The sequence below is a fragment of the Polistes dominula genome, unplaced genomic scaffold (genome assembly GCF_049000335.1).
Source record: "Polistes dominula isolate Pdom_NZ unplaced genomic scaffold, Pdom_raw_medaka contig_20, whole genome shotgun sequence".
Classification (NCBI taxonomy): Eukaryota; Metazoa; Arthropoda; class Insecta; order Hymenoptera; family Vespidae; genus Polistes; species Polistes dominula.
The window spans coordinates 3618330-3630754 of NW_028301147.1; the positions used below are offsets into that span (position 1 = coordinate 3618330).

Below are 12425 nucleotides of genomic sequence, written 5' to 3' on the forward strand. Positions count from 1 at the left end.
TGAAGATTGCGTTTGCTGGAAATGTAGTTTTTGGGAAGATCAAGATAAGAAATATGTTGACAAATATTGTCAAAGATATAATATAAATAATAATTATTATAATACAGTGTTAAAACTAATCAGTAATATGTTAGTATTTCTAATATAAAAAATACTATGGTGTCATTTATTAAAATATTATATAAAATATCGAAAATAATTACTATTTAAAATAAAATACTATGCCTTACATTTAATAGTATAACAAACCATTAACAATGTTTAATACTATTATAAAAATATATATATATATATATATATATATATATAATACTATTATTTATTTAAATATAATTTTTTCAAAATTGTGTGTGTGTAATAATACGTATTTAACTTAATTGCACATATCTATTGATTAATAATAATAATAAACAAACATTACATTTTACATAATTTAAAAAAAAAAAATCATAAGTTTTTAATTTAGTTATTTTTTTTTTTATTAGCAATTACAAGACTCGATTCATTTTATTTCTAAGAATTAAAGATGAGAAAGAGAGAGAGACAATTAATTTGTTGGAATATTTACTTAGTGATACATAGACCGATCGTTTTTATCACAGTATAACTTCCGCGAAATACCGCAATGTCCTTTTAAATCATTACTCACTTACTATACTTTTTAAAACTTTTTATAACAGTCTCGGAATAGTTCGCATGAGCGAATCGTAGAAATAAAACAGTCATACAATGCATCGATCATGTGTACTTTTCTCATTGCACGCGTATTTATTTCTTTTTAGTATTATTATTTTAGTGTCAGGTGAATACAAAGATTCCGAAAGTATTTGTGCGTCTCAAGAAACATGTGGAAAATGTTTGCAAACCCCAAAATGTGTTTGGTGTTCGGCAAATGTAAGAATAAATTAAATGAGTGTAAAAAGAAATTCTGATTTATAGAAAACATATAATTATGTTAATATTTAATCAATTCTCATGTATTCAAAAATTGAATACACCATTTTAATATTTTTCATTGTATTTTATAAATAATTCACTGAAATAATTCTTGCTTGTTTTTATTAATAATTTATAATAGAAAGATATATTTGAAAAATGTAGGAAGAACTTTTTTGTTAATTAATTACTTTGATTTGTATTATTGTTTTTGGTTATATAGTAAATATAGATATAATATTTTCTTTTTTATTTGATTTATTTTTCCAAGACATTTGGACAGAACGGACAAATTGTACGTTGCGTTACGAGAGAAAAATTATTAAAGGAAGGTGATTTATGGTGTAAAAAAGATGACGTTGTTGATATACAAAATTCAATGACGATTATTGAAAATCTTACGTTGTCTTCTATCAAAGGAAAAAATCCAGTTCAGATACAACCTCAACGAATTAAATTACGTTTAAGAAAAGGTAAGATATTAAAAAAAAAATATTTTTCAACATAATATTACTTTAATAAATTATAAAAAAATTGTTATTATTTTGTATAAAATAAACTCCAAAGACGAGGAATATCGGATTATTTTGAAGTACAGTCAAGCGGAAGATTATCCCGTTGATTTGTATTATCTGATGGATTTATCATATACTATGAAAGCTTACAAAAATAAATTATCCGAACTTGCTGTAAAATTACAATCAGCAATGAAAAAATTAACGTCCAATTTTCGTCTTGGTTTTGGAAGTTTCATTGATAAGGCTGTCCTACCGATGAATCATATAGAAAAAGAATGGTAGCTTCGATTTTTCATGATATTAAATATACTCTAAAATTGATATATTTTGTGTAACAAAATACAAATTATTTTTAGGTTACAAAATCCTTGTTATGGTGGTTATACCACATGTGCTCCAGCGTATGGATTTAAGCATCAGCTGTCACTCACTGAAAATGCCAAACTTTTCCAGGTAATTTTCATATTCTTTATAACAATAATAAAATATGGATAGTTAGTTTATGTTTATTTAAAATAATATTTCTAATATATTAAAAAAGGATGAAGTAATAATTGAGTATTCATTAATTTTATAGGAAGAAGTGAGGAAAACTGAAACTTCCGGCAACATCGATTTACCCGAGGGTAGTTTTGATGCTTTGATGCAAGCCATAGTTTGTTCAAATGAAATTGGTTGGCGAGATAAAGCTCGTCATCTTCTGGTACTTTCTACAGACGACACTTTTCATTTGGCAGGTGATGGAAAAGTATGGCAAATATTTTGTCTAATATTTCATTGCTATATAAACAAATAACATAAATCATTTTCAATATTAATTGAAACTCAGGGATTTTCAGTTGGCTGGTATCGTCGAACCAAATGATTGCCAATGTCATTTAGATAAACAGGGATATTATAGTCATTCGTTGCTTCAAGATTATCCAACGATTGCTCAGGTATGTCAATTCATTGATTTCAATGACAATTCCTGGTTAATGAATTCATGAATTCAATCATATTATTTCTGTTTATAATGCAATTGAATTTTGTTTTCAACATAGATCGTTAAGCAATCTCAAAAACATAACATAAATATTATATTTGCTTTGCCGACGAAAAAAAATAGCGATTCTTATAGGCTTTATCAAAATTTAAGTGAAATTATCAGAGGATCGTCTATCGATACGATGGAAGGCAATGGTCAAAATATTGTTGCACTCATCAGCAGACAATACGAGGTATTTTGTTTATTATATTAATTTTATATTAATATTAGTCTTTTTTTAAACTTTTATATTTGTGTATGGCCATCCCTTTTATTTTTGCAAATATTTTCACGACCCTTAGCATAAACATTAAATTACGTACGTACCATATATGTAATAATATTTAATTAGTTTTTCATTAATTTCAACTACGAATTAGATATTATTTGGTATTATTGTCTAAAAAAAAATAATTTTTATATGTTTAAAAATAATTTTGTTTGCTTGAAGTGAAACTTTGTAATATCAATAACGTGTAATTTGAATAATATTGATAACGATAATGATAATGACAAAGTAACGTTCGATCAGTCATTATCAGAAAGTTCAACGAGGAAAGGTTACAATTCATTTTTTTTATCTTTTTTATTTTACATTCGAATAATATCTCGAGAGACTTATGAGAAGAAAAACAATTTCTATAAAATTGAAAGATATTGATATAATAGTATCGTAATGACATCATCGTATAATTTAGCAATTAGTGAGTTCAGTGTCGATGATGGATAACAAACCAAACTTTATCAACGTTAAATATTATTCAAGATGTTTGAATGCGACAGAAAAATTAATGGAATGGCAAGAATGCGGAGGATTGCGTGTTGGCAATGTCATAGAATTTGAAATCGTTTTGAAGGTAAAACAAAACTGGAACAAAATTTATTTACAATACTTTTGCAAATAAATGTAAATATGATTTATTTTTCAGGCATTTGAATGTCCAAAAAATTTAAGCGAAAGGCATCAAGTGTTGGAGATAAGACCACTTGGAATTAACGAAAGTTTGACTGTCGATATTGAAATTCTTTGTGATTGTCCTTGCGAAGAAAAAGAAAATTTTGAGGTATATTTTTTTATTAATTAATAAGTAAATATATATATACATATGTTTAACAAATATGAACGATACAAAATAAATACATTTTTATGTTTATATCAGTTGAATTCAGTTAAATGTAGAGAAAAAGGCACGTTGACTTGCGGTATTTGTTTTTGCAACGATGGTTTTTACGGTAAACAATGCGAATGTAAGGGACAAGAGTTTGATTCGAGTAGTCAGAATGTAACGGAAGATTGCAAAGCAAGTAACACAAGCAATGAGATTTGCAGTGGTCACGGTGCTTGCAAATGTGGTGTCTGCAATTGCATGAAACGCGAGAACCCGCAGGAAATCTTTTATGGGAAGTACTGCGAATGCGATAACTTTTCTTGCAAACGAAGCGGAGATGAGGTGAGTTTCTCTAATTGTCGTTTTATTTTCGAAATTATTTATACGATGGGGTATCGTTATCTTTACCGATATAGATATGACTTTTACGAAATTTTATCATATATATATATACGCCTACGTTCAAATTCAAATGAGATTCTCCGACAAATGATTCAAAATAGAAAAAGAATTAAATATAGTGGACTAAAATTATATTTGTCGAATAAACTCACCGAAATATTTGATTCTCTCAAACGTATTAATCAAAGTTTTATGATTTTACTTTCTAAAAGAAATTTATTTTCTTTTTTGTATAGAAATTAAACAGACGAAACGTAAGATTCGTTTTATTTGTAACAAACTACTTTTGAAGACAATTTCTTCTACCTGAAAAGAAGAAAACATATTTCTCTATATTTGTTTTTTGTTTTATTTTTCTACATAGTGCATCATCTTGATACCATATCTTCTAATATTTGTTTCATGTAACTTCGGTGCTTTTAAGGTCTGCGGCAAACACGGTAAGTGCGAATGCGGTAGGTGCAATTGCCGGCCAGGTTTTAGCGGCGAAACCTGTGATTGCAAGGAGACCAACAGCACGTGTATTTTACCCTCGACGAATAAAGTCGGGAAAAGCTCAACGATTTGCAGCGGCCGAGGTGACTGCATTTGTGGCAAATGCCACTGTCACGAAAAAGACAAGATCCGATATTCCGGTGAATTTTGCGAGGAGTGTCCGGTACGGAAAAAAAAAAAATAATCAAGGAACAAAACTGAGAGATAAATATTTATCAACGTTTTTAAAAACGAATCCTCTTTTGATTTTTTGCTCTTTTTTTGTTTGCAAATTTGACAAAATATAATTGTCAATTACGTATTTTTACAAGAATTAGGAACAAATAATTTTTCTGATTGGTTCGTTTAAATGAATTTTTTCTTTCTTTTTTTTTTCGTACAAAGTATTTCGCTAAATATTTTCGACATTTTTTAACTTCAATTTATATTTAATCGACTTGCTTCCTTGAGTTTAAACCAAATTTGCATCCTTCATATTTTTTTTTCTTATCTCTCACTGAAGTTTTTAAAATTTTATTCTTGCGACATACCAATGTGCGTTCGTTCAACTTTTCAATTATCGTAAAATCGACGAACTAATTGTCTCATTCTTTTTACGGGTAATAACGTTGCTATAGGCTTATTATTTTCGGTTATTTGGCAATTATTTATCTGACTTTCGAATTTTATCGAACTATATCGAAATTAGCCTACTTTCTATTTTGACTTTTATAGAATTCTCGTATGAGTTAATAATAATCAAGAAGATTTTGTTTATAGAACTGTCCAGGTCAGAGATGCGAGGAATTAAAGGATTGCGTTGAATGCATGGCTTATGGGACTGGTCCACTTGCTCAAAATGGAACTTGCAACTGTTATTATCAAATCAATATTGTAAGTTTTATTATTTATATAAATTGATGAGAACTTGAATTCAATTATTTGTAAAAATTGTGAACAAATTTATTTATTAGGTAGACGTTGTAGAAGAAGATCCCGAAAACGATTATAAATTGGATACTCATTATTGTCGTACTGATGGAGACGGGGGTTGTTTTTTTGCATTTAAATACGAGTATGTTGGAAAGGGTGAAAATAAAGATAAAATGATCAAGATTTTAGTGCAAAAAAAAGCAGAGTGTCCAGTACCAATCGATGTTTTTGGTAATAAAGAGATTTTTAAATGAAAGCAAATAGTATACAAAAAAATTATTAAATAAATGTAATTATTGTTCATGTAGGTGTTGCTTTGGGTGTTGCAATTAGTGTAATATTGGCAGGACTATTGATTATTTTAATATGGAAGATGGTAACAATGGTTCATGATAAAAGAGAATACGAAAAATTTGAAAGAGAGCGTGTACTTGCAAGATGGAACCGCGTAAGTAATTTCATATTTCTTAATTATTGTTATTAGAAGTATTAGTATTTTGTTTTATTATTTACAATAAAATTGATATGAAGAATTTTAATTTTAGAGTGACAATCCTCTTTATAAACACGCAGTGTCAACTTTTAATAATCCTACGTTCAAAGGAAACCGTTAAAATACAACAACACACATATTCATATTTGAAAAATAATTCAAAAGGAATTTTAACGAACGTTACGTTACTAAAAAACAAAGAATTAACAACATTTAAAATAATTGTATATGCAAATAAAAATATTACTCCTATGCATATTATATGCGTGAAGTTAGATGCATCCGACAACTAGCGCCACCGTGTGCGAAGAACTTGAAAGTAAAAGGCGCCATGATGTTTAATTGGTTCTTAATGAGTGCGCCAATCGGGCGTCTTTCGTTCTTCGCATTTAAACGTGCAGGATTCTTTCTCTCTGCTTATTTTTGATTTGATTTTATTTATTTTCTTTTTCCTTATTACCGAGGAAGGATATTCTCTCTTTCTTTTTATTTCATCGATAATCTCCATTTTGTTCGTGTACGTTCGTTACACTTAAAGATTAAATTCCTAACAAATTTGCAGACGTGAAATAAAATTTTATCGAGTAAGGAAGAAAGAAAAAAGGGGAAAAAAGAAAGAGAAACACGTAAAACGAAAGCGATCGCTCGTAAATCAATTTTAAATTTGATCGAGCCTTCTTCTTTCGAAAAAAACAAAATATAAGGAGGATGAGAAAGAGATAGAAGTTACTTGGGGTTCCTCTGAGAGAGTTCCGATTGTTTCGAATATCCTCTGGCCTCGTACTTTATTGCCGAGCCTGACTCGGGGAGGGCAACAGCACGTAAGGAGCTCGTAAATTCGTCACCAGACTTGGCTCCCGCTGCAAAAGCCCTCGAGGGATTCTCGAACCACCCTATATTACCTACTATCTAAGTATTTCCCTTTTGAGTAGTCAGAATGTTTAAACTCAACCCACATTGAGATATACCTACGACTTGATTAATCTCAACACTTCGATGATTACCAAAGGCTATTTTGGTTATTTTATTTCTTTTTTTGAACCAACCTCGTTTGTTTCTTATTTTCCAATCAAAATGAAATGATTTTAATTAACGAATTTAATTAAAAGTATGTAATATGGTGATTGTGGATTAAATTTATTTATTCCGTTATAGCTCCGGCACACTTTTAGAAAATTAAACATTTTTCATGTGTTGCTTCACTTTTTTTCTTTTCTTTCTAATTTTCTTTCTCTTGGGGGGAGAGGGGGATTTTGTTGTTGTTGTTTTATTTTAATTTTTCTTTCGCTCATTGGCATAACTTTATTTGTTGCTCCCTGGCCATCAATCACCGCGCCTTTAACGCCTCGTAAAGAGTAGAAACGTGCCGTTTGAAATGGCCACAGCCACGCCTTTTAACTGTGTGCCATGGAGAGCAACGGGCTAACGTCATTTCGTTGACTTACGTTCGCAAATGGATCGAGTTGATGAGTCGGAGAGTGATTAACTTACTTCCATCTTGTAATATTTTCTATTATTTCCTTTTTTTTTTTTATTTTCTTCGCACACTTTTTTTTTCCTCAAATTTTTCATTTTTATCTTTCACGAGAACGCCAAAATTTTATCAGCAAAGAAAAATTCTAGATTTTCCTTTTAAATGATAATAAATAATAAAAAAATTGATAAGTGATTTTCTATAACAATTCTACCCTTATAAATTACGTGAATATTTGCCAACAAAAAATTTCCAAATATTAATCAAAAATATAAAAATAACTAATTTTTATTTGCTGTACGTTTTAAGTAATAATTTAAACAAAAAAAAACAAAATAGTAATGCGTGTCAATGATTTGTCGTTCCCCATGATTTTCATGAAATAAAATGCACAAAGTCGAAGACAAGTCGGTGGCAATAAAAATGTTAGAATTGAAGTTGGCCGTGGTAGAATCGAAGAAAGGGATAAAAGCAAACAATGTACACATACATATACTACATACACACAAATAGAAAGAGAAAGAGATAACACGTATACTAAATCACCGCCGCACGTCCGTTTCTTTACATTGTACAGATTTTATTGATTATTTTACGGTCGGGAACATTGTAAATCTCTTCATCCAGCATCGGTTGCCCTTACGGCTAGCCATGCTAAGCTGCCCTCATCGGGCGCCCATAGCGCCAATTATGCGAGTCCGCGAGCATTGCTCGCTTCTCTTCTCTTCTTTCTTTTATTATTCTTCTTCTTCAACAGGAAAGAAAGAAGGAAGTAAAGAAAGGATTGCTTGAATATGGCAGATATCGCAAAATAATTTCGATTGCAAGTAGTTATGGTTGTTGCGAAGAATTTTCGTTCGTTTGAAATTGAATGTATTTTTAGATTTTCATTACAATTTTATATTTGAAATTTTTATTAATTTGAGAAAGGTATTCTTACATTTGTTTAAGATGTTTATAAAAGAATAATCTGTGATTGTTTTGTTGCATTTTATGATAAAATATAATTGCGAATATAGAAGTTTTTTAAAGTGTTTGAAAAAAGGTAAAAAAAGATAATGTTTTGGAATAAAAATCAGTAATTAATTTACTTCGAATAATATTGAATAAATAATATTAATAAAATCGTGACACACAACTCTGACAGTGTTGATGTACAAAAATTATGTTAAGTTTTCTATTTTATCTTTGAAACCTTATTCGAATATAATTATTGAAAATAATAATTCCGAAAAACAAGATGTCCTTTTATCGAATGTTAGTTTACGGGATGCTCGTGAGAATGGGTAATAAATAATAAAAAGAAAAAAAAGAAAAAAGAGTAAAAATCTTCTCGTTAGGGTGATAAAATGCAGCATCCACGCGGATACGAGTTTACACGGTCGTGAAACGAGCGAAGGCGACAGGTATCTTTGAAAGTTGATTTATGCCACTTGCCTTTGGTCGGTACGTTTTACCTTTCGTCTCGTTCGCAGAACAATGTTGTTCGTTTTCGCGGCCGCTAATGACCGACGCCGGTGCCTTAATTAGAACCAAATACGGGCCAATCAGCCCCCGGGCTGCTGAACCAACCTGGTGTCTGCTCGTCGCCTTCGTTTCGAGCTTTCGAGAGTTGAAAGCGAGCCAACTTGTTCTTGGTCGGTTCAGCTCGGCTTCTTAAAAACTCCTTCCACGTAAACTTGCTGTATATACGTGTATATTATTTTAACGATCAATAAGAAAATAAAAGAGAAATATAACAATAAAAAAAAAAACGATATAAGGTAGAAAATGGATATGCGATTTCGAAACGACTCCATTTTTTTGTATTTTATGCATTTCATTTTTGCAAACCGTACGAATTAATAACGATCGTGATATTAACTTTTTTTTTTTTACATTATATAGGAGACTAATATTTACAGGATTAATATCTTCAAGTCGACGTTTAAAAGAAGGAGAAAATATTTTTTTCAAGTTAGGATTAATTAAAGACAAAACGTTGTAAAATAAATAAAGTTCTTATTTGAAAATTGCAAGAATCAGTAATAGTTGAAATTTAAAAATGTACCTAGATATCCATAATTAAATATTTTATTTCTAAAATCAACATGCGAATTATAAAAAAACAATTTATCAAACATTTTAAAATACTAAAATCAACAAAAACACATTTAACATTTAAAGATCTTTAATTTACCTTTATAAATAACAAACACATCTACAATAAAATAATGAGAATTCCAAAAAGAAAGATCAACTTTTCAAACTAACAATAGAAATAGAACTTAAATAAAAATAAACTAACTTATCTCGTGCACATGTACATAGTTGTATTCTTGTAACACGTCAAACCTTGAATAGGTCGTGCTTACAAAAGTAAAAGGTCAAAAGGGTAGTGGTGGTGGTGTCTTGCATTTCTACCCTCTCTCTCTCTCTCTTATTTCCTTTAAGTTTATCCGCATCAATCCTTAGAAAAAGATTGCAATGATTGTAAGTGTAAAAGTGTTTAAGGTTTGTTCGGCGAGTAGCTGCCGAGTCGTGGTTGTTCTCTTGATGTTGGTAACTGTGTACCAACTTGGATATCTCGTTCGAGAAACACTCTGACGCAGGCTCGAGGCTCGTTAGTTGGAGCCCGTAAATCAAGCCGCAGGGGTGCCAACTCGCTAATACGCCCGGGGTTCCCCGAAGAACGAGAAGAACAAGAAGAATATGATGAAGAAGAAGAAGAAGAATAAAAAGGAATAAGAAAAAGATAAGACTGTGTGAGTTCGCGCCGTAACTGCGTCCAGTTACGCGCGGCACAGTAAACGTTCAGCGTATCTCACCGATGATAATGAGTTTGTTAAATGGATTAATATTCCTTGTAACCATGTATTAACACTAATACACAGATACGTCGCGTCCATGTCATACCAAAAAGGGTAAGCTTTGCTCCCATTGAAAATTCTTTACTCTTGATATTACATACTCGCTACTCGGTTATCTGTAACCATAGACAACAAGATTATTAGTGATTAGTTTAACAAATTTTTATCAGTGGTAAATCTTTAAACCTTTTTTTTTTACTATCATTTTCTTTCTTTCTTACGTGTAAGTTGATTTAGAAAAATTATAATTATAAATCGATGATATTTAATATTATAATTATATTCTTTTGAAACAAACGTTTTTAAATAACTAATTAATTTGAAAATTTTGCTCAAGGAATATATTATATAAAAATAAATGATTTATATCTATTACAATTTTTCTATTTCAATCATTACTCGTATTACAAACACGTTAACAATTAATAAAATAAAAATAAAAATAAAAATAAAAATGAAACGCGTTTATATAATATATGTTTATAATATGTTAGAAATAGTTGATCATTTTAGTTGGGAGGAAACATAAGTTAAGAGTGGATGATCTAGACGAAGGTAACGTTAATATCGTTCTCGTTGGAGAACAGAGAATCGAATTTAGTGCGCTCCTGGAGGCAGATATCGGGTACCGCGCGTATGCAGTCGGATAATTAATGGAGCCGGTAATGAGCTGATTATTATTAATAATATTTAGCCGAGGTTAAGCCGGCGCGACCCCTGCGCTACGGTGGAGCTCGGCTGCTCGTTAATTGAATCTGCCAATCATCGTAATGAGCGTCAGCTCCGGATCCCCCTGTCCGCTACTTTCCTTATACTCTTCTGCTTGTATTTGTGAGCTCAGAGAAACATTGAAAGAAAGAGTAGAGAAAGAGAGAGAGAGAGAGAGAGAGATATGAACAAGTTGATGCTCGTCAGTAACGAAAAAGAATATACGCATCGTCTTCTATAACCGACCACCCTTGCTCTTCTTCCATCCCTTTTCATCCTTCCTCTTCTTCTTCTTCTTCTTCTTTTTCTTCTACATTATCTTCTTATTATTTTTCATCTTCGAGAAATGCGAACAATTTTCTCGTAAGTGTTAACCCTTTACTTTAAGTAAGAGAATTATTCTTATTGAAATGTTATATTTATTGATCTAAGTTTTAATTATATTGTTATATTATTAATGTTTAAATTATATTGGAATTTATTTAATTATTGTTTTATTTCAAATAATATTTAAATTTTTTTTTAGATATTTAGATTCTTTTTTTTCTTTTATATGAAGTTTGTTATATTATTAACCCTTATCGGTTGTAAGTCACGTGGGAAGTAACTTGGAAATAAAAATATTTCATTAATAATTCAATAATTAATAATTTTATATATTTATAGTATTCCTTTAAGAAAATATAAATCATTTCTAATAAATAATAAATTATTAATGTACAATTTTGTTGAATATTTTTACCGCTAAACCTTTTATAACTTACAATTAGTGAAAATCATCAAAATAAAAACCTAACGACCGATAACGTGTTAATTTTGAAATTTTTTGGTTACTATTTGGTAAAATAATTGAATTTGGGTATATAACAACCTGTACATAATATTTGATAACAATGTAAATGTAAAATTTAGAAATATGCGTATTTCAATGACTTGTTATTACTTCGTAACAAGGTTGCATATTGATATTCGATAATAAATGCAAAATAACTTGTTTTCAATTTTTTATCTGTAATTAGATAAGAGTATTGAAGTAAAAAAATGCGTAACACTGACTTATATCTAGAGAAGTTAAAATAAAATAAGGAAGTAGACATACGATAATTTAAATTGTTATCTCCCATTAACATTATCATTTTAACAAAGTAGAATGTATAAATATTAATTTGACGTCAGTTCATGTATATTTAATACTCATTATCCTTGTAATTTATCGGACGAAATATTATTATTATTATTTTGGGTAAATCACTTATTTTAATGTTATCACATTTATTATTTTTTTTTCTTCTATTAATTTTAATATTACCGATAGTCTAAAAATTGTTTAGAGTAAAAAAGAAAACGAAAAAAGGAATGATACAAAATAAGACAAGAAAGAAGAAGAAGAAGAAGAAATATGAATCGAACGGTATTTTCTATCTAAACTTCGATAGTAAAAATGGTAGCACAGTAGACGAATGTGTGTGAGTGTGTATGTATGAGTTTGTTCATTATACACT

At 29.7% G+C, this 12425-nt stretch overlaps 1 protein-coding gene across 1 annotated transcript; it reads left to right on the forward strand.

The window, feature by feature from the left end:
• Window positions 1–360: 360 nt before the first annotated feature.
• On the forward strand, window positions 361–6153 carry LOC107074119 (integrin beta pat-3). Its single transcript, XM_015335223.2, has 15 exons — window positions 361–894; window positions 1208–1409; window positions 1504–1732; window positions 1811–1907; window positions 2032–2202; window positions 2294–2392; window positions 2498–2674; window positions 3180–3338; window positions 3411–3545; window positions 3642–3932; window positions 4417–4650; window positions 5247–5360; window positions 5441–5630; window positions 5708–5847; window positions 5945–6153. Exons 1-15 carry the CDS (start codon window positions 730–732, stop codon window positions 6011–6013), a joined length of 2472 nt encoding a protein of 823 aa, XP_015190709.2. The 5' UTR covers window positions 361–729; the 3' UTR covers window positions 6014–6153.
• The last annotated feature ends 6272 nt before the right edge of the window (window positions 6154–12425 follow it).